Source organism: Crinia signifera, chromosome 7 (genome assembly GCF_055691185.1).
Source record: "Crinia signifera chromosome 7, ASM5569118v1, whole genome shotgun sequence".
Classification (NCBI taxonomy): domain Eukaryota; kingdom Metazoa; phylum Chordata; class Amphibia; order Anura; family Myobatrachidae; genus Crinia; species Crinia signifera.
Genome location: NC_139223.1, coordinates 131,404,135 through 131,431,324, shown reverse-complemented (window position 1 = coordinate 131,431,324; position 27,190 = coordinate 131,404,135). Strand labels below are relative to the sequence as shown.

At 46.6% G+C, this 27,190-nt stretch overlaps 1 protein-coding gene across 1 annotated transcript in view; it reads left to right on the top strand.

Moving 5' to 3' along the window:
• Nucleotides 1–1,705: 1,705 nt before the first annotated feature.
• Nucleotides 1,706–27,190, top strand: part of LCT (lactase) — a 70,914-nt gene continuing 45,429 nt past the window's right edge. The window contains exons 1-5 of the mRNA XM_083153834.1: nucleotides 1,706–2,243; nucleotides 15,448–15,518; nucleotides 19,209–19,289; nucleotides 20,758–20,863; nucleotides 22,924–23,002. Of these exons, the coding sequence (XP_083009960.1) occupies nucleotides 1,829–2,243; nucleotides 15,448–15,518; nucleotides 19,209–19,289; nucleotides 20,758–20,863; nucleotides 22,924–23,002 (752 nt within the window). The 5' untranslated portion in view covers nucleotides 1,706–1,828. The remainder of the gene's footprint in view (nucleotides 2,244–15,447; nucleotides 15,519–19,208; nucleotides 19,290–20,757; nucleotides 20,864–22,923; nucleotides 23,003–27,190) is intronic.

Below are 27,190 nucleotides of genomic sequence, written 5' to 3'. Positions count from 1 at the left end.
TTGAGCAGATTACCCAGCGTTTGCCGTATGCTGTATGGGAAGCGTTTGTCCAGGGTAATTTGCTTTTTTCTTGCATTTCTCTGCATTTTTTTAAACAACTGACTACATTAATGCGGCTGTATAGGGAAACGCCGGTATGGCTGAGAATCGCCGTTAGGGCCGGCGATTCTCAGCCACGTTGAATAGGGTGACTTGGCGACTCCCCACGAATCCCCATGCATGGCGATTCACAGCTAAAAACCGTCGATTGGCAGGCGAATGTTAAATCAGGATCACTGTGACCAACGATTCTGGCTCATTGAATACCGCCCAAAGTGTTACAGGGAAAAACAGTGGTGACCTGGTGCAATGTGGCACATGTATGGTGTAATGTGAAGTGGTACTATTATTATACTCCACCCACATTGCAGCTCCACCCACAATATTCACAGTGAGGGGCGCCGAAATCTATGTTTGCTTTAAAAAAAAATTAGGCTCGGGCCAGCCAAAGTTGGTGAGTACAACCTGCGGGGGTGCTACCAAATTCACAAATTTGCAATGGGTGTCTCTTCTTTATTCCGGGGCGGTGACTTTTTGATGGCGGCCACTGCTTTTTCTCTAACTGGCTATCCATGCTGAATTAAGCCCATTGCCAAAAGTGTTTGGGCTACATGGCACCTACCTGAGAGATCTGTAGTCAAGGAATATGAATTACTTTAGTTATTGATGCAAATGATCAATTGATAAAAGTTTAGTTAAATATTGAGCCCCCAAAAAACTCTGTGAACGATGCTGTAATTTTTAGCGGATATTGTGCACATCTCTCACTGCAACGTTGGCACACAAAGATAAACTATGGTAGTTACAGTAGTTACAATAACCAGGGTCAGGAGCACTCTGACTACTATTCTGTTTAGTTTAATCCATCAACGAAATTTCTTCAAATTGGTATAATGACAATGTACTCACTATGAGCCTTGTATGCTGTTGAGGTCGCAGCTGCGCCTCCGTAGCTACAGTATAGTACGAAAATGTACCATGATAGGCGCCGGGATTTACATGGAGATGCCAACAGCAGCTGTGTACAAAGATGCAGCATCGCTCGTAGAGGCTTCAATAAACAATCATCTGCACAGCAGGAAGTGGGACGCCGCAGCCTTTGTTCCCGCAGATGGGATTGCGGGTGTAGAAACACCCCCATGAAAATTGTACCAATCTGCCTGCATTCTTGCCACTACTCACAATTATCTCCCCCAAATGATTTGCAACAACTTATTACTTTGCGATTAAACCTTTACTGTGAGCGACATTGCGACATGGTACATGCGCAGAAGTTGGGAAGTATACAGATAATCGCAGAAATATCGGCAATGCGCACATAACCTTGATTCAAGGAAAATTTCCATCATCATAGATTTCAGGTCAAAGATAAATCATGTAGAGAACAAAGTATTTTAATATTTAAAACCATGTTACATTACTCATATTTATGATGCAGTTTCTGGTTCTATTAATTGTACTCTCATAGCTGTATCTTTATCGCTTCATAAATAGTTTTTCTGCAGTTTCTTTATCTGGCTTTGAGATAAGATGTAAATGTTAATTTTATGACTTTTATCTTTCTATAAATGACTGTACATGTATGTTTGGACACAGACGGAGCAGAATGGAGCCAGCCTGGAGAGGGGTCCTCCTGGTTCTCCTCTCATCCCTCTGTTATGGACTCTCCGGGGTCAGAGATAGTAACTTTATAGCACTTGCTGGACCTTTACAAAGTAATGTAGGCAGTCCTACTAATGAACTGAGGTCAGATAAACAATTTGGATGTCATGAGAAGATCCAACAGGACATGATTGACCAGATACCTATTCTGCAGAAGAACAGTGTCACCCACTACAAGATACAACTAGACTGGACCTCTCTGTCCATCAACGAGAATGGCAAAATTTGGGATGAGAGACAAGTGCAATGTTATAGAACCCTGCTGCAAGACCTAGCTAAAGCCAGTATTAAACCAGTTCTGATTTTAGAAGGAAGAAGCCTTAGTGGATTTCGTGCAACCGCTACCAAGTTTGGAAAAAAGCCAATAGATCTCTATGTAGAATATGCTGATTTTGCCCTCCATGCATTTGGGGATTTGGTCGATACCTGGATTTCCTTCAGTGTTCCTACAGATGGCCTGATGGATTCACAGTCTCTGCAGTTTCTACTAGATGCACATGAGAAGGTCTATACTTTATACCACAACACATATTCTACAGCTGGTGAGTTACACATAGTAATGGCAATCATGAATTAGAGTTATCATTTAAGTATGGAATTTGGAATTGCAATTAATTTGCATTTACAAATCTGCATTAAAACTTTTGCATATTGTTTTGCTGTTGTGTCGCGGACAATTGACCACATTATTCAGCTGTGCTAAACAACAGTTACAAAGCTAGAATGTAAAAAAAACAGAACAAAGTGCAATATAATATGTTAAAGTTTTACATTGTTTGGAGACTTTTTGCCTCACCAGAAGGTTGTTTATGCAAATGACAGCCGTAACAGCCCGATTCAGGCTTGCTCGATAGGCGGCGTATATTCGCAGGTATACCCCGCTCCGATGAATGCACCCCCGCCGCCTGAATCCTCGCGCTACGGTGCAAGCTGATGTGTGTGCACTTACCCATCAGCTCGAATGTGTATGCACAGAGGAGAATTCATTTGAGGGTTACTCACCGTGGATTGATGTCTCCTCTCTTCCCAGAGAAAAGTAAGCCTGGACTTTTATCCTGGTCATTCTTGTGCGAATTGGGGCCAGGAGCAGTAGAATCCGATGGGAAACATCCCATCTTCAATATAACTCCCATCTTAGTAAATTTACACCTAGGTGCATACCAAGTAAGAGAGAAAGAGGGAGTATCCCGTGTGGGCGCCTTGAAAAGTGTTGGAATGCCAAGCTGTAGTTAAATGAAATTCAGGGTGTCACACCCAAATAAAATAAACAAATAAAAGAAAGGTTTTTTTTTTTAAACTGCGCTATACCGGAATACATGCAACAGGTGTTTTAATTAAATGCAAATAATATTTTATTTTATATCATTATAATAAAACAATTATATAGAAATTGAGTACAAATAAAATAAAGTATCTGGTACCATGAAAAAGTCAATTGCACAGATATAGTCACCCAATATGTCCAATAGAGCTCCTGCTGAGTGTCCGTTCCTAGGTATGCTTCCTTATTACAGTAGGTCTCAATTGTAAGATAGCCGATTCTGTGTAGGCAGGTAGGACTTTTTGGAAGAGACAGCGCTCTCCTGCCAAGGGTACACCTGATTATGGAGGGTCCCTCTTTTGGTGCTGGCTTTAACAAATCCTGGTTGCAAATGGCTGGAGGGAATTTTTGGAAAGCTGCTCCAGTCACACTTTATGGGTGCAGATGGATGTCCAAATGGATGGGTGTCTGTGCAAGTGGTTACCGACCCGTTTTGGTTGGTAGCTTTTAAAAAAAAAACTGCTAAGCGAAATGGAGCTGGCCATACATCAGAACAAGCTGCTCACAATCATGATTGTGTCCAGATTTCCCTTCAACTACCTGGCAGTCCCAAACTCATGAATTGGTGCTTTTTGGACACACAATGTACTACAAGCTGTCGAAAGACCGATTGCATGTGCTTAAAAGCACGTGTGATTAGAGGAACAAACATTCGACTCGCCGGACCGCGCATTGCATGATTGTACAATCCCTCGAGACACATGTATCAACATACATACTGTATGACCCATTCCAGCTAAACCTGTTGATCTAGTTACAACATGAATCTGTTTTAAAAAACTAAAACCCACAGTGAAAGGGCAGTAATGTCATGCGATTTCAGGATGTGTTGTTTAGGCAGTGGCAGGAGGCCGGGAAATCCACAATGCCTAGCAGAGCTAGTTTCAAAAGATTTGGGCCTCACTGCAACTTGTTAAATTGTGCCTGACAAACCTTAATCAAGTCTTCTCCTGGGAGGGACACTGTACACATAAGAGTCACCTTGTGGCTTCTATACAAATCTGAGCCAAGTCTGAGCATAACAGCCCAATTCTAATATATAATATCTGTCATCCTAACCTTCTGTTTATGCTCACTTCTATACCTTCTGTGACACTCCTGTCTGTCTGCACCTTCCCTTTAGAATGTAAGCTATCAGGAGCAGGGCCCTCTCTCCTCTTCTTTTATTTGCATATATATATATATATATATATATATATATATATAATCTCGTAAACAAATGCAGCAAACCAAAAGTCCAATGCACCTGAACAGACCAGCACATCCAATACTTCCAATGATGAGAAAAGAAGAAAGTAAAGGGTCATGATACTCATCACACTGGCGGACAGCAGCTATCTTTCATCCACATATCCAAAGTGGTAGCAGCACAATAATGTCCCATCCACGAGTAGCACCCTGACGGGCCGTTTCGGCGATCAAACGCCTTTTTCAAAGGGTAACCACTGAATGTAAGTATACCTGACCCTTATAACACAGTGGAATGTACCACTACTTACCACGCATAGGGCGATCTCTCCGCATTCCCCCGCCGCGTTCCCGCCATATCAGCGCCGTATCTCACAGCCGCGCCATTGCCCTTCATTCCGGAACCAAAGAACCGGAAGTGGAACAAAAAACGCCGGCCGCAGACCCGGGGAGCTGTATTAGCGGGCGTACGGATAGGAAGTGAGCAGGACGCCTTTCTGATAGTTAACCTGTGAATAACACCATCACCTTTACATTAACATCAATGATATATACATAATTGCAATAATGCCCTGCCGGCCAGATGATAAACACCAAAGCTCATACAGAGCAAAATATACAAATCGGAAAAAGATATTAAATAAACACATAAAGTATGTATGTGAGGAGGCATGGAGGCGGCTGATCCAAATATTCACTAAAAGGGGATAATAGATGTTACCATAAATTACTTGCATCGCACCACTATTAATAATAGTGTGCAAAATGCTTTTTTATATAAAGAGTATATTTTATATGTAATGTCAGCCAACCCACAAACCTCACATCATATCAAAAAAATCAGACAAGAAAAAATACAGGAAAAAATACAGAAAAATATATAGACACATTCAAGAAATAAAAAGCTAAAGCAATAATATAACATAAAGGTCCATGGTCAAATGCTGACCACATGTGTCCGATCAGGGACACCCCACTCAGCCATACTAAATGAAAATTGACATGTTGATCTCCTCATTAAGTCCCTGGGGAGCCAGTGATTGAAGATTGTAAATCCAATGGCTCTCACGTTGGAGTAGACGCTTGTGTCTGTCCCCCCCTCTTCTCAATGGGGGTATATGGTCGATAGGCATAAACTTAAATTCATTAATCTTATGACCGCAATAGGCAAAATGTCTGGCAACTGGCGGGGTGGTATTGTCGACTTTAAGCAATGCTTTCTTGACAGATGACCGATGGGCTGCAATTCTCTCTTTCAGAGAGCGGACTGTTTTGCCCACGTATATTTTGTGGCATGGGCAGGTCACCATATACACCACAAATTTGGTGTCACAGTCCATACGGTGCCTTATTTCAAATTTCTGACCCGTCTGTGCATGCTGCCAGCTGCTGCCAGTGATGATGTGCCCACAATTGACACAGCCCGAGCATCTGAACGAGCCCTTTCTTGTACTCAACCATGTGCTTGGTCTGTCTACTCTCGGGCTAATATCTGAGTAGATTATACGTTGTCTGATGCTCTGACTCCTCTTGTAACAGAACATTGGAGGTAGTTTGCACATCCCACCTATCAGAGGATCCATCTGTAGGATATGCCAGTGTTTCATCATCACTGTCTTGAGTTTGCCAGACATAATTGAATAGGTATTTGAGAACATCATCCTCTCTTCTTTAGACCTATTCTGTTCGGTCATACTAAGAAGCTCATTGCGGTTAAGTGCTCGACATCTCCGTTTTGCACTTTCAATATCCTTGGCATCATACCCCCTCTGTATAAAGCACATGCCCATCTCTTTGAGGGTCTTCTCAAGGTCTTCTGGTTTAGAGGTAATCCTCACCGCCCTCAGTAATTGAGCATATGGCAGTCCAGCTTTGAGGGGCTGGGGATGAAAACTAGATGCCAAGAGTAAGCTGTTTCTATCCGTGGGCTTTTTAAAAAGCTTGGTTACAAATTTATCCTCGACTATCGACACAGCAACGTCCAGGAAATCAATTGAATCATGGCTGGCTACGTGGGTGAACCTGATCGAACCAGGGAGGTTGTTAAGCTGCGTGACAAACCTCTCCAAAAGCTCCACTCCACCGGTCCAAACAAAAAATAAATCATCGATATATCGAACATACATCGAAATAAATTTGGAAAAATTAACATCTGACATAATGAATTTTTGCTCGAAATCATACATAAAAAGGTTTGCATACGATGGGGCCATGTTGGACCCCATCGCAGTCCCCTTTAACTGCAAATAAAAACTATTATCAAAAAGAAAATAATTTTTATGCAAAATAACCTCGATTAACAAAATCAAAAATTCCGTGGCCGGACCGGTGTAGTGTCTACTAGAGGAGATAGTTCGTCTAATGGCAGCAACTCCCTCCTCATGACCTATATTTGTATATAGGCTGGTGACATCCATGGTCACCAGCATGCTGTTAGGTGGTGGCCCGCCAAGCTCCATGAGTTTTTTAAGAAAATGGGTAGTATCACGCAACCAATATGGGGTGTTTTGTACTACTGACTGGAGATGGTAATCCATGTACTGCGAGATGGGCTGGCATAAAGACCCTATGGAGGAGATGATGGGTCTCCCGGGTGGCGAAATCATAGATTTATGGATCTTGGGTAAAATATAGATGAGGGGAATCCGTGGATATTCCTGTACTAGGAACTCGGAAATCCCCTCATCTATCCACCCATTAGTTAATCCCAGGCCAATGATGGAATCAATTTTGATCTTATATTTAGAGGTTGGGTCAAAACACAGTTTTTTATAACAAGTAGCATCCATAAGCTGCCTTTGGACCTCTTCGATATATTTGTCGCGGTCCAACACCACTATCCCCCCGCCTTTGTCGGCGGGGCGGATAATGATGGCCTTGTTATCACGTAGTGATCCCAGGGCCAACATTTGTTCACGTGAGAGGTTGGATCTCTGAATCCGAGCCTTCTTGACCTCAGGCAGTGCTTCATTGCGTACAAGACGCATAAATGTGTCTATGGACGCATTGTTACTGGGGGGATCGAAAGTGGAGCGAACTTTATATATATATATTTCTGCCACACTGACCCTAATAATTGCTTCAGTGTCTCGTCCCAAGATGCAACTGTCTTCATCATTTACCACACACTTCTCTTAAATTGCCTTGTATTGTTTGTGCTCATTTATGTTTTGCTGGGCGCTGCGGAAACCCTGTAGCGCCATATAAATAAACAATAATAATAATATACAAAGCAGAGTTAATTTTGGTGACTAGTAAACAAAGCAGTCCCCAATCTGGCATCTCATAAGACACTAAGGGCGGGATGTACTAAAGAGAAAATGCGGTACAAAGGGGGTTTTACTTCATTTTCCCATGTACCATTACCCGTCTGCCCCGTCTCCGCCGGGCAGGGTATCGCCACCTCTGGCGATACCCTGGCGATACCCTATAGAAGCCTATGGGCTTCTATCGCCGCCCACTGCCCGCGCCACCCCCCCTCCCGTCCTCCATCGATCTCCTCCTCCCCAGCAGGTGTCACATCCGGGAGGACATCGGGCTGCAGGGAGGAGGAGGAGACGCCGGGGACACTAACAGCCGCCGGGATGTGATGGAGACCCCCGCACACCACATTACAGGTATCGCGGGGGTCTCCGTCACCGCACCCCGATGCTAGCCGCATATGCGGTAGCATTGCGGCGAGGGGTGGCGATGTATATTAACCCCTTGAGTGGTAGGTTTTGCTGGGGCAGGACAAACCTACCAGGGCAGGTTTGTCCTGCCCCAGCAAAACCAACCACAGTGGGAAGCCCAGTGGGAAGCAGCCCCCCCCCTCCCTCCCTGCCGCCGCTGTCCCCGCTGCATTCGCCGGCCGCCTGTCACATTGTGCAGTGACGTCGGCAGCAGGCTGGGGGAAGTTTGCGGCGGCTCGGGAGGACTCAGGTGCCCGAGTCCCCCCCCCCCGAGCCGCCCCGAACATCCCGAGCCTGCTGCCGACGTCACTGCTACTAAAAGTAGGGCGGCAGGCGGGGGGAGCGGTGTTAGAAGAGCTCCGGTGTGTGATCGCCGGAGCACAGGTGATGGAGGGTTGGGGGGGTGATTGGGGAGGGGGGGGCTCTAGAGGTGCTGCACCAGTGGTGCACACCTGGATACCACTGGCGCGCACCTATTTCATATTTGTGGTATGCCCCGAAATTTCTGACCATACCACTCAAGGGGTTAATACATCCCGCCCCAAGGGTTAGATTTATAAAGCAGTTCTGTCCTTGATAAACTTAAACTGCTATTTAAGGGCATAATTACTTTTAGTATCCCTAAACAAAGCAATAAGATGGAAAGCAGTAGATTTTGTTTCTCGTCGCCCACCGTCAGAGCAGCCATCCCCATAGTTTCCTTTGGGAACAGCATGTAACATAATCTGGAAAGGGTTGCATTTGGATGTTGTATATGTAGCGTAGTTTGTTGGATCTTGCATGCGTAGACTAAATGCCATCTTTAGATCACTCCCTACCAATCACCGGGATACACTCTTATCTGCATCCAGTACACACCCCTCACAGGATTTGTCATGCAAATGTATATCTTTGAAGAGAACATAATAATAACTCCTCCAAATAGGAACAATGCAGTAACTGATGCCTAGTTTTGTGTGTTCCCTGTTCGGGAATAGAGCGGGAAGCTGACATCCGGTGATGTCAGCTGCCCGCCCACGGTAGCCGCATCACTGCCTCATTTCTATGGGAACGCTCAGCGTTTTCATGGGTACTACCATGAAATTCTGGGCGTTCTCAGGGGCGTGTCCCCTCGCCGGTGCTCCACTCCCCCAGCCGCACTGGTGAGTGCAAACAGGACGTCAAACTATCAGTTCGCTATGACTGTTAGCACCCAGCGTATGCACTTGCGCATTACGAAAACATCACGGGGGAGCGCAGGGGAGCGAGTGCATCAGAATTCACGCCCAAAATCCAGCCAGACCATTCCCCTGAATGTACAATCATATTGGTAAGTTATTTTGCTCAATACTGGTGACAGAATTATCCTCCTGCACTTGTAGAGATTTCTGTAATTAAATAAATGAATTTAATTAACTATTTTTTATGTTTTGGATCTTTGTACCAGAATTCCTAACCAAAATATAAACATTCATTTAATGTTTCCAGATGTTGATAGGATTTGATATTGTAGTTATATTGAGCACATGTACAGTGTCTGTTCTCTTTCAATGGGTGTAGGGAGGATCCCTGTAATATAATTGAATATGATTTAATTAAACATAGAGGTTTGGAAGTAAAAAGGGCTGATAAAACCCAAGAGACATGCTCAGAAAAATACAATATTTCTGGACACATAGAAAGCTTTCTGTGTCCTGTTACACCTGACTCTGCATTGGCAGCATATGCGCCTACAAGATAAAGCATCATAATGGTGTGTACACACGGCAGATCCTGCCGTGAGATGCGAGTCCCGACACGATCAGATCGCATCGGGACTCGCATCTCACGGCATGCTAGAGGGGCACAATTTACACTTTATAGTGCAGATCTGCACTATATAGTGTTGCCTGCCCTCTCTATCTGGCTGCCGATATGCGCTCATACGGGAGTGCATATTGATTTGCATGCAATTTGGCCAAATCTTACCGTCTGTACACACTATAAGGTGTACTTGTTTCATATTTATTTATTTATTAACAGTTTCTTATATAGCGCCCACATATATTCCGCAGTGCCTTACAGAGAATATTTGAACCCTACCACATGTACACGCACACACAGACATTCTAGGGTTAATTTGTTGGGAGCCAATTAGCCTACCAGTATATTTTTGGATTGTGGGAGCAAACCGGAGTACCCAGAGTAAACCCATGCAAGCACGGGAGAATATACAAACGTATTTGTCTGAATTGTTCACATTTCCCGGTACTTGAGTATTTTCCCGGCGCCCGATATATCAGATGCGATATCGGGCGATATATCGGTGCGATCTGAACCGATTTTTGACCTGTTTTTAACCCCTCTATCCACTACGCATGGAATTTATATAGTGTGGCGAGCGCAGCGAGCCACCGAGCCCGAAGCGTGGCGAGCGTGGCTCGCCACACTATATAAAATCATTATGAACAGGTCAAAAATCGGTTCGGATCGCATCGATATATCAGTCGATATTGCATCCGATAAATCGGCCGATATCGCATCCGATATATCGGGTGCCGTGAAAATACACAAGTACCCATTTCTTTTTGTACTAGCAGTGGGCGGGGAGGTGGTGTAATGCCCCAAATAAATAAGTGGTTTCAAATTAGATTAAAAATTCACATTAGTCACTGTGGAAAGGGGGTGGGGGGTCAGGTGCAAAAGCTGGAACTTCTTACAATGGGGGGGGGATTAGGCAACTGGGAATGTATTACCAATAGAGGGGTAGGGGACCAGTAGCCAATGGGAAGTAGCTATTGCCAGTGGGGCCTATGAATATGGAATGAGGTAGAAGAAGGTTTTGCATACAGGACACATCGTAGACAGATTTTCTTTTTCTTTTGCAAAAAAAACATTTTTATTAAGTTTCTAAATAGGTTTATTAACATAAATGGAAAATTCTACAATTTTCAAGAGCCATTTGGTACACAAGAAAAACATTTTTAGTTAAGTGATTAAGTAAAATATGCAATCTGGTTATGGCATAATGCCCTATTAGTACGTGTGACTGGGTAGGTTGTTCATTCCTTAATCTTTTTGCGTGTAGATAACACAATCCCGACAGTGTAACGCTAACCATAGAATAGCTGCCAATATAATAGTTATGTTATTACAAGTATTTGACCTTGTCGGTGGTAAGACTTAAATATGATTCTTTACATCACTTTTAAAGTTAAACTGACGACATAGTTTAAATTCTTGTAATAATTGTATTATTGTGTTGGCATTATGTGGTCGACATTACACTATCAAAATTGTTGACATATGATAACTAACTCGAGGAGCTGCCCCTGGTTCTAGTATGAAGTCTGTCATGAGTCTATGGGTTGAACGAAAATAACATATTTTTGGCAAGATCACGTTTGAACTTTGCACTGAGATAAAGCTTGTTTTGTTAGTCAATTTCGAACACAGATAAATCATTAATTTAAAGTGATAAGAACAAATAACATTTATGTACATATCAGATACTTGCTGTGAAGAACTGAACCAGTTCAGCAAAAGTCTAAATAATAGGACATGAAATATTTGAGATTAAATATCCTCCAAAAAGTTAATGCACTGCCGAATGAAATTTGTATTCATGTTTCCCATTGGATAATAAGATATACAGGGCAGGTATGCACGAAAGCATACAGTAATTTGCATATGCCCCAAGTTCCAGAATTAAATATATTCCGGAGCTTGGATGCAGCAGGTAACACCACTTTTAGATGGCTCTAGTCTCTGTGTGTCCCCGACACCAGCCCCTCTGCGAGAGTGATCCAATCAGATCCCTCCCTGCACCCCCGGCAGTGGCGGGAGCCTGTATTACCAGGTCAGATGTCCATTGACATTTTCATCAAGCATACAGTCTTAAATAAACGCCGTTATTCTTATGATGAGTGGTGGGATGCATAGCATTCAAATTGTGATTGCATCCCACAATAGTATTGTAACATATTGTATCCTCATCATTTTTTATACCCCTGCAGCAATAATGCTGGGTACACACCAGGACGACTAGGGCCCGATCAGCACAATCTAGATCCGATTCCGATCAATTGGATGCAGATTGTGTGCTGATTGGGCCCTTTTCTGAGCTGGTGTGGAGCGATTCCGATCCGATGCGCGGTCCCGCGGGTCGGTCGGTCGTTATTGAGATCCTACCTGCTGCAGGTAGGATCTCAATGACGACCATACAACCGGGTGCGGGTCGCCATCGGATCGGACCCGCTCACGGTGCACATCGTGAGCGGGTCGTGCCCTCCCGCGTCATCGTGAGCGGGTCGGACGAGACACTGACGACCCGCTCACGATGTGCATCGTGAGCAGGTCGTCCTGGTGTGTACCCTACATTAGTGTTGCATGTTCTGGGATTAATTCAGACCTGATTGCAGGACAAGTTTGGTCATAAAATGGGCAAAACCATGGGCACTGCAGGTGAGGCAGATGTAGCATGTGCAGAGAGAGTTAGATTTGGGTGGGTTATTTTGTTTCTGTGCAGTGTAAATACTGGCTGCTTTTTTTTATTTTTTTTGCTTGTGTAAATTTTTATTTGAAATTTTCAGATTTAAAACAGACATAGAGATATACTTTAGCCATATCTCCGCTTAAAAAATAAAAATGACATCACTGAAAGAAACTGAACACAGTGTGGTTATTGTGCAGTCTTAAGGCCCCCATACACTATGCGATTTGGTCCCGATTTCACCCGATTCGGATGGATCGGGCAGTGAAATCGGGCCAAATCGCAGGTATAGACACCCGGTCCGACCCAATGCGCGGTCCCGTGCGCATCGGGTCAGAGTCGGGAGATCGGACCGGCTGCACATAAGATTTGCTAAATCTTATGTGCAGCCGGGCAGGGGACACAGGCGGCGGATGCTGGCGAGGGAGATGGGCAGGGGGAGCCGGAGCAGGGAGCTGTCAATGCTCCGTCCGGTGGAGGGAGCAGGGGGGGCGGGGGATGCTTCTAGTAGCACAGAGGCAGCGGACGCTGCAGGGGACACAGGCGGCAGTAACGTAGAGGCAGGCAGGGGGAGCCGGGAGCTGCAGCGTCTTCCACCTGCCACCTGGATGTCCCTTGCCCCCCTGCTCCCTCCACCTTGTAGCTCCCCGGGAGTTGCAAATGATACATCGCAGTACAAATTGACACTAAAATAATCTCATGTTAACCCTTTTCCGGTACAGAACATTTTCATGTCGACCTTTCAGGATCAACCTACAGTATACATGGGTGTTGCTTTGGTTCCCAACTGTTGTTGAACAATACATCCCAGCATGCCCCGCCCCTACACATACACCCATGAATCACAGGATTGTTTTTCAATTGGGGCGGGGCTTGATTATGTAGGGCACTGTCCTGGCCCCCATAATAGCCGTGGAAATTCTACTCTTCGGGAGAGACATTAAATGGTAGCATGTATGATGCTGGGATGTGTAGTTAACAACATCTGGGAGCCAATGTTTCCCCACCCCTGACCTACAGATGGAGCCACGCTCATCTAGCCTGCCTATGGCATTTGGCCCGCCAACTTGCCACAGCGAGCCTAGTCGCACAGCAATGCAATAAGTAGCACAACTTGGCGTTTGGCTTATGGCGTTACAGTATGAGCGCAATACCAGCAATCATCCACCAGGTGTTGCTTTTTAAAATCACCACTGCGCATGCGTCAGATGTCTAATGCAAACCTATAGTGAAATAATACAGATTTCGTGTGTGTGAAGTGTCCATTGAAATGCACAATAGCGCAATAACTACTTTACTGTACATTACTGTGCTGTTCAGTGTGGTAGAGACTTTTTACTGAAAATACTATTGCATAGATGTGAGTCTCATTATGCTATTTACAGTGAGCTATGGGATAAGTGAGTGAATATACAGTACTTTCGCCGAGAATGGGGTGCGTGTGTAAGACGCTCGTGCATCCCATTCTCAGCATACAGCGCACCGAGATGGGATGCTGCGGCACGAAAGCAGCAAAGACAACCGCAGATCCATAGTGTAGTGTAGGTTCCACTTGTGTAGGGGCACTGCTGTCCGTGCGTCTCATTACACTATATTGGTTAAACACAGATATACGCTACAACAGGAATGTCATACAGTACAAGCAGGCCAGACTAGAGCACAAGGGAGGTTAAAAAAATGGCTAGCGGGTGTCAGCCAGGGCTTCTTGGGAGCCCACTTCTATGGAGCTATTGATGGCATAGGTTACAGTTGTGTAAGGGCACTGATGTATGTGTGTCTCATTACACAACATTGGTTAAACACAGAATTACGCTACAGTATGAATGATATAGAGTACGAGCAGGCCAGACTCGTGCATTGAGCCGATTCAAAAAATGGCTACCGAGCGTGAACCAGGGCTTCCTGGAAGCTCACGTCTATGGAGTGAGCAACTTCATAGGATGTACATCATGTGCTGCTAAGTGGACACTAAATTCTGAGTGTACTGTACCATGCTGAATAAAATGTACACTGGACACACTGTTTATATTCTAATTTTATATAAAGAATAACATATATTTAAACAATTCACAATTAAAATGTCAGTACATATATAAATAATACAGATATAGCGTAAAAGAATATATATAAATCTAATGAAATAGCATGTTTGAGAGAGAAAAAGAAAGAAAACATTGTCACTTAGAGAACTGCAGGATGCTATGTTGCCTAGGGGACCCGGATGCTCCATATGACCACTGTACCTTACACGGCCCATTTTCTCAAGCTTGTATTGTACAGTACAGTTGGAGCCGCAGAACCATTCGCCGAGAATGAGACACACAAGTTTCTCATACGCAAACGCGTCCCATTCTCAGCCAATGACGAAAGCTCCATCTGTACTGTACTGTATAATAATCCACCGCTGGATTATTCACCCAGTGGTGCACCAAGTGGCGCACCAAAACTCTCGCCTAGGTGCACTGGTGTAATGGATGAGCGGGACTCCATCTGTAGACACTGTCCACTTTTTCATTTCCGACCTAATATACCACACCCGATATAACCATACAGGTTGCATGGATCAGTGGCGTAACTATAGCACCGCAGCCCATGCGGTCGCGGGGGGGGCGCTGTGCATATGGGGGCGCCGGGGGGGCTGCGGTGCTATAGTAATCCCCCTGCCCCCCATCCCCCGCAGGCTTACCTGTCCGCGCGTCCCGTCTCCCCTCCTGTCTTCAATCAATGCTATGGAGACGGACCACGATAAAATGGCCGCCCCATAAAGCAGACTGTTCTCTGAAACTGTCTGCGGTATGGGGGCGGCCATTTTATCGTGGTCCGTCTGCATAGAGTTAATTGAAGCCAGGAGGGGAGCCGGGACGTGCGGACAGGTAAGCATGCGGCAATGGGGGGAGGGGGCACAGGGGGCACGGGCAGCCCCACCCCCCCATTAACGGCAGGGGGGCGCCCCAAACAAAGCTACGCCACTGGCATGGATTATATGCAGCCATCACTGTAACCTAAAGGAAAATAACAAATGGTACATCTGATGAAACAGGAATACTGTATTATAAGTCATTTTCTAACCATTTACTGATATTGATTAAAAATATTTTATGTATTTGTTCCATCAGGTGGAAAGTTGTCTATTGCCCTGGGAACAGCAGAACTGAGCACTTGTCTCTTATTGAGACCACACTTCCTGGTAAATACAATTCTTGTGAGCCTCTCTTCCATAGATAGAGAATTACTAGAGGGGGGTTTCCAAATGCAGTACACAAATTATCACTCTGTGGAACATTATAAGAAGAGCGGGAGTCTGGGGGAGCGCTAGAGGAACCTAATACCGACCCTGGACAGTAATGTACACACTGGTCTTTTTATACAATGGATACTGTATGGAATACAGTAATAATATTTATCACTATATATGTCTAACTATATACTATATTATAGGCTGTATAAAACTTTTAAATAATATAAATAAGTTGTCAATAAAAAGGTTAAACATACCATAATGAATAAATACATAAACATAACGGAACCAGTACTGTACTGCATTTTCAAAGCACACATTCTCCCACCTCATGGTAAGGCTCCTGTCTCTTCTTGCTGGTAGCTACTCTCTGGTTAAGTGCACTGTTTGATGACTCAGATCCACACACAGCAAACGTTAGTAGAAGAAGCTGCTACCACTGGGCATTTGCACTGCTCTGCTCTGCCCTTACACTGCATGATGTGGTGGCAGCTCTAGTAATCAAATTATATTCCATTGCTATTGTCATAATTTGAACCACTTGCCAAGAGGATTAGGGTTTCTGTGCAACCGGAAACCCCTTCCCCCGCCCCCACGTTTGCCTATGACTATGCAGACTAGATGGCTAAGTCAGATTCTATATATATTTACTATATACTGTATGTGATTATTTTACTTGATTCATAGCAACAGTTGTATGAAGAGATTCTTACAGCAGTGTATAATATGATATAAAATTGTATATAAAATCACTAACATTGTTTTGGGTGCACATAAATTTGGGGAGCTTTACTGTGGCACCAGGTCTGACGTATTCTGAAAACGTTGGGAGGAATGAGCAAATTATACATTCACACTGCAGTATATTTAAAGGGCCGCTATCATTAAGTTTGTTAATTATGTTTATAATTTGCTGAAGTTCTAATCTGCTTCGTATCAACATGGGAATATTGCATTACATTTCTTTTGAAGTAAAATCCACACACACACATGACCTGCAACTGTTATTGCCCTCAGTCTAGATAACACTCTGCTGTAAAACAACAGACAGAGATATCGCCAATGAGACATAAAGGCAGGAAGAGCTCAAGGGCAAAGTAAAAGAGGCACTTTCCTTAAGAAGAAAAATATTAGAGGCCAAAAAAAAATTTGTATCTATGGGGCGCATTTATCATGATCGCATTTGCAATGCGATCTGGGTGGAATATTACCGCCCAGGATTGCATTGTATAATGCGATCAGATCACTGGGATGTATCATCCCTGGCACTGCAGGGACAGGGCTCAGAAAGGAACCCGTCCCTGCGAAGTGCTAAGCCGGAAGCCGAGGGGTCAGCGCATGCGCGGTTATGCGCTAACCCCCGCCGACCCCTCTTACCGCACTGCCCTGCTTGGGCAGTGCGATGTGTAGCCATAGGCTACAATGGGCTATCGCCATCCCAGAATGGCGATAGCCCAGGGGTGCGAAGCCGGGTTGATACATCGGGCAGGTTCGCATCCACCCTTGAAAACCTATGGGGGATGTGGCCGGTGGCGCTGCAGGGAGGATCGCAGCAGGGATCGGAGATTCCTGCTGCGGTCCCCCTATGATACATTAAGGGGATACTTAGTATTTGCGGCTAAACCCCGAAAACGTGCGTTTTCGGGGATTTAGCCACAAATATGGTTTGATAAATGGGCCCCTATGTCTTTAAAAGAAATTATGTACACTGGGCCTCATTCAGATCAGGCCGTTATTGTGCAAAGTTGCAGATGACTGCAAGTAGTTAGCCGATGCCCAGACAGAGAGAAAACCCACCTGTGCCGATTCTGTGGGTGCTCAAGGGCCCGAGCAACCACGGAAATTGATGAGCACCCACGAGCCCGAGTCGCGCTGCTGGGCCGCCATATTAACTTGCTAATTTGCAGCTGCAGCACCCGCATCGCCAGCCCTGTCGCCTGGCAAACAGTATACCGGGAAGAGTGTATTCCGCTCTATAGTGGCCCGGCGGCTGCCGAATAAAAGATGCTGCCCAGTGCATTAACAGAGCTGACAGACAGGGCCGTCTTTCCCATTGGGCTTAATGGGCAGTTGCCCAGGGGCCCAAGGGTTGTAGGGGCCCACCCCAATGGGGAAGACAGCACTGTCCTGGGGAATGGCGGCGGGTGATGGGAAACCAGGCAGCGACTGTCAGAGGTGACGCAACAGCGGCGGTGATCCAGGCAGCGGGGGGCTTGATGTAGCAATCTGGGTGGGTTGTGTCGGGGATCTGGGCAGCAGCTGTCAGCGGCGACTCAGCAGTGATCCAGGCAGTGGGGGGCTTGATGTAGCAATCCGGGTGGCTTATGTCGGGGATTTAGGCAGCAGCTGTCAGCGGCGACTCAGCGGTGATCCAGGCAGCATGGGCTTTACGTAGCAATAAGGGCAGCGTGTGTCTGGGATCCAGGCAGCAGCTGTCAGTGGCTGTCCAGGCAGCGGCTACTCAGACCTTGATGTAGCGCTATTTGCTGAGTGGGAAGCACTGTTAATTTTGAAAAGTCTGTCCGGACGCTGATTGGCCGGATGCTCAGCCAATTAGTGTCCAGGCAGTCTTTTCAAAATCTGCAGCGCTTCCCGTCCGGTGGCAAATAGCGCTACATCAAGGTCTGAGCGAGCTGCCTGGATGTCCGCTGACAGTGGCTGCCTGGATCCCCACCACATGCCGCTTGGATAGCTAAATCAAGCTCCCAGCTCTCTCACTGCCTGGATCACTGCTGGGTCACCACTGCCTCTGCCTGGACATCCGCTGACAGTTGTGCCTGGATCCCCGCCACATGCTGCCCAGGTAGCTATTTCAAGCCCCCAGTGCCCCCTGATGCTGCTGCACATAGGTGGGTGGAGAGGTGTTGTGAGGAGGAGAGGGGGCCCTAAAAAATATTTTGCCCAGGGGCCCACTAGATGGTTAAGACGGCCCTGCTGACAGAAGCATCTTCCCAGCATTCCTGTGCATGGGGGTACATACAGTTATCATAGAGAAACAGCTGCAGGTCCACAAGTTATGTGTAAAAAGGGGAACACTGTTGCCGTAATTTGAATATTGGAGACAACTGTGCTGCATACTGGTATTATTTTGTGGCCACATCCCTTCCCCTTGAAGCCACTCCACTATATTTTTTGCTTGAGCACCCACCAGCAAAAACATAAATCGTCACCTGTGCACCTGTGTACATTTGCATGAGAGTCTCAAAACTATCACAGACCGCCATCCACTCGCAAATCCATACGCAATTCCCAATCTATCAAATGGTTTTTCCAGTCTGAAAATGTGAGTACCTCTGTCCCTTCCACCAATCTGTGACAGAGACAGGCAGATCAAGGCCATCGCTGATGTCACAGACTCTCCCTTTAAATGCCTGGGCACGCCTGCATTTTTATTGACACTCCCAGAACACTTATGTCGACATTGATACCCAAAAACATGGAAAACTCATGACAACCTTTTATATGCAATTTTTTTTACTAGTGTCAATCTTTTGACCATGTCGATATAATGAATGTCGTCCTTTTCAATGTGTCGACCAACAGTAATCGACCCATACATAGCAATGGTTCACAAGAAACGAAACTCATAGATACCCAACCTTCTTTCATTGTTTTGGTTTCACTGTTTTTTTTTTTCAGGAATCAGTTGACTTCCTTGCACTGAATATAGAATATAACTGCCAGGATGGTGATCAACTGCAGAAATGGAATATAAATCAGGTATGAAATAAAAATCTAAGTGGTTATAATACAGAGAGCATCCTTCACCTGATTCCCTGTCTAATACCCCTCTTACACCAAGGCAAAAACCCAGGTTTTTGCACGTGGACCCAGGTCTGCATCGGTGTAAAAGGGGGCCAACCCAGGTCCATTTACACTGTAATCCTACCCAGCTCCTGAACAGGGTGGAACACTGGTAGGACCTGGGTAGTGGGCGGTGTAAACGGTCCCAACCCAGGTTGGCACATCCGGGTAGTGCTGAAAGGATACCGGATGCATGCAACGGGCTTTCCAGAAGTCAGCACCATGCATTCCACAGTGCGTTGCAGTGGCCGGGAAGGATGCAGCCACGAGCGGACAGCGCACACAGGCTCTGGACACCCCTGCTTCCTGCTGCTCTACAGGCGAACCAACCACAGCCCTATCCTGCACCAGGAAGCAGCCCTGACAGGCACTAGCAGGAGCAAGAGCTTAAAGGAGGAGGGTGCATGATGTGCCTCTCACTCGTGACTCCATATTTTTTTTGAGGGATATATACCCTACCTACAGAAATCATAATGGCTGCATTATCATTTATGTTCTTTTTTTGTGGGTGGGGGGGTGCTGGCGGGAGATGCTGTCTGCTGCTGCAGGGGAATAGGGCTGGGGGGAGCACATGGGAGATACTGCATATCTATACCGCTATGTGTGCTTGAGCACTGAATAAAAAAAATATATATAGATATGAGACAACAAATCCACCAAAGTTTACAGAACACATCTTGGTATCTACTTCGCCTAGTGGCCAACGACCCTCCCATTACATTTGATGAGATAACAACACGATCTCACCATTTAAAAATTGGGCCGCGGGATGGGGGTTGGGGGTTATGGGATGAGAGAGAGAGTCACAAATTACTAAGTATTCTTTATTAGGTTATTTTATCATTGTGAAATGTTTCAATGCAATATCTTGTTTAATATATTTCTATCACAGACGCAGGTTGATATGATACAATAACGGACCCTATCTTTACCGTTACATATATTATAAATCATTCACTATTCCAATGCTCAATATATCAATGTAAAACTTGTGGATGGTACACTATAATATCAAGTTTAAACACCAAATTATACCTATGCATGTATCTATGATATCAGTTCTGTTCCACTGAAATGATGACACTATACAATCTGTGCATGTAAAAGTTGTAACTTATTGCCTGCTCACAGTACCTCAATAAAAACGTTTTTGAAAAAAAAAAATATATATATATATATTTACCAACATTTTTCAATGCTAACTTGTCATGTCGATTTTTATTTTAAATCATTGAGGGAAGATTGGCGCACCGCCAGGCAGCCATAGATAAACAGGGCCAGCAGCTAATGAAGGAGGTCGGGGGGGGGGGGAGGTTGGGAAGTAGTACTGGGACCCACAATTTCTGGTATTTTATGTCTGTTCAAAATCTGTGTCATTTCACAGGACATCAGCAGCGGGTTGGAGATTTTGATTGTAAGGTTTACACTGAATGATTGTGACTCCCTGCCAGAGGACAGCATATATGTCCCAATCTATAAAATAAATGAAGGTAAGGAGACTTTTCTATATTCTCTATTACACATCCCAGCATGTCCTGCCACAGTTTTGCTGCTAGGGCATGCTGGGATGTGCAGTTACACAGCAGCTGGAGTGTCACAGGCTGCCTACCCCTGACCTATGCAGGAAACAAATGTACAATCTCTTGAATAAACTACAGTGAAGCCCTGTACACACTAGACGGCCAGCACCCGGCTGATATAGTTAACAATATTGGCCCCTGCTGCGGGTGGGAAATTGAACATACAGAAGAAAAAGGAAATAACTGAGGATGGGCTCGTTTTACAGTATCAATCTGCTGCCATCTTAATTGGGTACTCAGCCGTCAAAAAGCAAATAACCATAACAAATATAGTAAAGACTGCGCTATTGAGATTGATGCAAATCACATTTAATAAACAATTAAAATAATCACCATTTCATTAATATACCAGCCGGAAAAAAAAAAACCATATAATTAATATATAAAATATTCGGACCTTTTAGACTGGGACCATTCGATACCATAAAATTAAATACGGTCTATTCTGAGTGTTAATATCCATCATTCATACACGCATACAGGTGGTTGATGTTCTTAGTATTCACAGCTCTCTCACAGCTCTCTCACAGCTGGATCCAATTAGCAGCATAAAAGAAAGCGGTACTTATGTAGTATCTGGGCTGCCGATTTTTTGATTGTATGCCTTAAGTTAAGGCATACAATCAGATGCGATGCGATGCGATATCGCATCGCATCGCATCGCATCCGATATCGGATGCAATGACCCGATTTTTCCATAGGAATCAATGTTAAAATGATTCCTATGGAAAAATGGGTCCTTTTCATACCCCTACTATCCAAGTGGGCATGGAGTTGGATATAAACCTGTGGCGAGCGTAGCGAGCCACCGAGCCCGAAGCGTGGCGAGCGAAGCGAGCCCCGCGAGGGGACGGTATTCGTCCCCTTGCGGGGCTCGCTTCGCTCGCCACGCTTCGGGCTCGGTGGCTCGCTACGCTCGCCACAGGTTTATATCCAACTCCATGCCCACTTGGATAGTAGGGGTATGAAAAGGACCCATTTTTCCCATTGAACTCCATGTTAAAATGGACTCAGTCCATTTTAACATTGATTCCTATGGAAAAATCGGGTCATCGCATCGCATCGCATCGCATCGAATCGCATGGTCACGTGCGATGCGATGCGATCTCCCGATCCGACCCGATTTAGAAATCGGCAGCCCAGATACTACATAAGTACCAAGAAAGCAAATGCACATGCATGTAACATGTGCATTGGATATACACATGTGATGGAATGAAATGTCTATATTAAACACTGCTCCCTGTGCAGACACAGTCTATTTTTAGTACAGAGTTGATCATTAACAAGGGCCAGTAAGAAATCACCAGGAAAATGGCCACCGTGTCATTTTACCAGGGACCTGCGCGTGCGCAGTAGAGCCTGGGACAGCACTTGGATCCCTTAGCGACCCTAGTATCCAGAGTCTGCAGCACTGACGGCTATAGAGGAGGGCATAGCTCCTAACATGACCCATGTCAGGAGGGACAAGCTACTCCTGGACTTTCCTCTTACTTTATGATTGCTGTCACCTGTGTTGAACAGGTTATCTTATAAGAAAGGCGTTTCACCACAGGTGATGGCAATCATACATTAAGAGGGAGTCCAGGAGCAGAACATTGCGTCCTTCCTGGGAGGTATGGAGGAGGGGCTAGATGGAGTCTGGACACGGGCCTCCTCCTCTCTAGAAGTGCCTCTGGGCGGGAGTGTATGACTGGTGCTGCAGGGGTGTTAGTAGTGAATATAGGGGAGTCTTTATATGGGGCGGTACACTAGTTTCCTGCATCTTTGGAGCATGCAGACCATCAATGTGGATGTGGAAGCTTTTATCATCCAGTGCCGGTTCGCCCTCTTGTGACCTCTGGTCATGTGGTCAGGAATACAGTTACATAACAAGCTCGGAAGAGAAGCCAACAATATTTCTAAATAACTAAATATTTAAGTCACTAGTTGTACTGTGTCTTATTCAAATTGTATTTTTATATTTGCAGCTCTAGTAAGCTTCGGTGGCATACTCATAGGCTATGACATCAGTGAATTTATATCCCAACCTCGTATCTATAAGGAAAGGTGAGCACAATCTCTTATATATTTGGCTACATCTGTCACTCAAAGTGTGTCTGGAGCTGTAACGCTGGGTTGTGGACTTCCATCTTAATTTATGATTGTCATCACCTGTTTTAAACAGGGTAATTGATAAGAAAGGTGTTTAAGCACAGGTGATGGTAATCCATAAATTAAGAAGAAAGTCCAGAAACAGAGCAATGTGTCCCTCCTGGAGAGGGTCATGTTGGGAGGTATGCACCTCCCTCCCTCTCCCCCCCCATTCACGGCATCCCCACGATTAAATGGCACATGCAAAACACTGACATGGCTATGGTCGACAATGAAAAAGGTTGACAAGATTTATTTTTCACTTTTTCAATGTTTTCATATTCATTCTCATGTGTCGACATGGACACCAATGAAGTGCCACACTTATGTCAACATTTACATGTGTTGACCTTTCTGTGTTGATTTTTTCTTGCGGCAATTCGTGGCACCCCCCGTGACCCCCCTTCCGCGATTTGCAGCACATCCCCCGCAATTCGCGGCACCCCCGGTGACTCCCGCGATTCGCGGCCCCACCCCGTGACACCCCCCCTCCTGCGATTCGCGGCACCCTGCGACCCCCCCCTCCCACGATTCGTGCCAACCCCCCGGGCCCCCCCTCCCGCGGTTCACGGTGCCCCCCACGACCCCCCCTACCGCGATTCCCCACCCCTGACCCCCCCTCCTGTCATTGCGGCAACCCCCCGCGACCCACCCTTCTTACAATTCGCAGCACCCAAACCCTCCCCCCCGACCCCCTCCTCCCGCAATTCACGGCATCCACCCACGACCCCTCCTCCCGTGATTCGCGGACACACCTCACCTACTCCCTCCCCCCCACCCCCGCGTGCGATTCACGGCAACCCCAGGATTAAATGGCACATGCAAAACACTGGCACGGCTATGGTCGACAATGAAAAAGGTTGACATGAGTTTTTGAAGATTTATTTTTCTTTTTTTTTATGTTTTCATATTCATTCTCATGTGTCGACATGAGCACCGATGAAGTGCCACACTTATGTCAACATTTACATGTGTTGAACTTTCTGTGTTGATTTTTTCTTGTGGCGATTCGCGGCACCCCCCGCGACCCCCTTCCCGCGATTTGCAGCACACCCCGCCCAATACGCGGCACCCCCGGTGACTCCCGCGATTCGCGGCCCCACCCCTGACCCCCCCTCCTGTCATTGCGGCAACCCCCCGCCCCCGCGACCCACCCTCCCGCGATTCACTTCAACCCCCGCGCCCCCCCCCTCCCACAATTCGCGGTACCCCCCCCCACCCCCCGCGACCCCCCCCCTCCCACAATTCACGGCATCCACCCACGGCAGCACCCCTAAGCCCCACTTTAGTCCCCCGTATACTCACACACCCCTATCACTACCCAGCTTCCTGCTCTCCTGAACCGTAACTTCCACCACTGGGGAGTCGCTGACGCTGTTTTGCCCACATGCCCCTATCATGCCTCATAGCCCAGCCTCCTGCTCTCATGCACCCGAACTCCCACCCAGTAGGAGGAGACACTGACTAAGGGCCACCATCCTGTACTCCTGTACTGCCACGCTGGACCCTCACCCACTGGCAGAAGCTGCACAGTATCTCCCACCCTCCTCTTTAGTCCCCCTTATGCCCACACACCCCTATCACTACCCAGCCTCCTGTTTTCCTGTGTCGTGACCTCCGCCAGTGGGGAGCCGCTGACTCAGAAACACCCTACTATACTATTGCACACACACACACCTAAACAACACGCACACACAGCCCCCCCCCCACACCCACAAATGTCACTGCACCATCCACACTATCAATGTACATCTTACTCTGTAACCGCTTTTTAATTAAACAAAACAATACACACCCCCTTCCACATCATATGCTCTCTATTTAACGCATTTCACCTACAACTGAAGTTGCAATACAGGCATCTTTCAAACAATTCTAACCATCTTTCTCATATGCAAATGTTCCCAAATTAAGGGGGCGCAGCCCCTTACGACGGTGTGAAGAGCGCCCGTAGGGCGCGATGAATCACCTAGTCTCCTATATATTTGGCTACATCTGTCACTCAAAGTGGGTGTCTGTGTCTATAACGCTCTGTTCCTGGACTTTCCTCTTAATGTGTGATTGCCTTCATCTGTGCTGAACACCTTTCTGAGAAATTAACCTGTTTAAAACAGGTGATGGCAATCATACATTAAGGGGAAGTCTAGAAACAGAGCATTGTGTCCCTCCTGGAGAGGGTCATGTTGGGAGGTATGTGACAGAGAACCAGCCCAGTGAGCCCACAGACAGTGCCAGACACCCACTGCCTTCCCATGTTGCCCAGCACTGCTACTCCACAGCCACCAGGTGAGCGCCCCCCTCCCGCGATTTGCGGCAAAACCTCCCCTCCCGCGCCCCCCCCTACCGCGATTCGCGGCAAAAACACCCGCTCCCCCGCGACCCCCCCTACCGCGATTCGCAGCAAAAACACCCCCGCGACCCCCCCTCCCGCGATTCGCTGCAAAAAGAACCCCCCCACGACCCCTCCCTCAATTCGCGGCATAACCACCACCCCGCGACCCCCCCCTCCCGTGAATCGCGGCAAACCCTCCCCCGTGACCCCCCCCCCCGATTCGCGGAAAACACACCCCCCCGCGACCTCCCTCCCGCGATTCGCGGCAAAAAGAACCCCCCCGCGACCCCCCCTTGCACGATTGGCGGCACCCCCCATGCGACCCCCCTCCCGCGATTCGCGGCACCCCCCCATGATTCACGGCAGCTCCAGAATTAAATTGAACATGGAAAACACTGACATGGCTATGGTCGACAATGAAAAAGGTTGACATGAGTTTTTGAAGTTTTTTTGTCATTTTTTGAATATTTTCATATTCATTCTCATGTGTCGACATGGACACCAATGAAGTGCCACACTTATGTCAACATTTACATGTGTTCACCTTTCTGTGTTGATTTTTTTCTTGTGGCGATTCGCGTCACACCCCCCCAACCCCCCCCCTCCGGCGATTCGCGGCACCCCCCACCGGAACCCCTGTGAACCCCTCCCTCCCGCGATTCGCGGCACCCAACCCCGCGACCCCCCCCCCTCCCGCAATTCGCGGCACCCCCCGTGATTCGCGGCAGCTCCAGAATTAAATTGCACATGGAAAACACTGACATGGCTATGGTCGACAATGAAAAAGGTTGACATGAGTTTTTGAAGTTTTTTTTTCATTTTTTGAATATTTTCATATTCATTCTCATGTGTCGACGAGGACACCAATGAAGTGCCACACTTATGTCAACATTTACATGTGTTGACCTTTCTGTGTTGATTTTTTCTTGTGGCGATTTGCGTCACACCCCCCCACAACCCCCCCTCCGGCGATTCGCGGCACCCCGGCACCCCCCCCGCGACCCCTCCCCTCCCGCAATTCGCGGCAACCCCCCACCGGAACCCCTGTGAACCCCTCCCTCCCGCGATTCGCGGCACCCAACCCCGCGACCCCCCCCCCTCCCGCAATTCGCGGCACCCCCCGTGATTCGCGGCAGCTCCAGAATTAAATTGCACATGGAAAACACTGACATGGCTATGGTCGACAATGAAAAAGGTTGACATGAGTTTTTGAAGTTTTTTTTTCATTTTTTGAATATTTTCATATTCATTCTCATGTGTCGACGAGGACACCAATGAAGTGCCACACTTATGTCAACATTTACATGTGTTGACCTTTCTGTGTTGATTTTTTCTTGTGGCGATTTGCGTCACACCCCCCCACAACCCCCACTCCCGCGATTCACGGCACACACACACACACACCTCCCCCGCGATTCTCAGCACCCCACCCCATGACCCCCCCTCCCGTGATTCACGGCACACCCCCGCGACCCCCCCTCCCATGATTCGCCGCAACCCCCGCCCCGTAACTCCCGCGATTCGCGGCAGCTCCAGAATTAAATTGCACATGGGAAACACTGAAATGGCTATGGTCGACAATGAAAAAGGTTGACATGAGTTTTTGAATTTTTTTTTTTTTCATTTTTTGAATGTTTTCATATTCATTCTCATGTGTCGACATGGACACCAATGAAGTGCCACACTTATGTCAACATTTACATGTGTTGACCTTTCTGTGTTGATTTTTTCTTGTGGCGATTCGCGTCACACCCCCCCCCCCACCCCCCCTG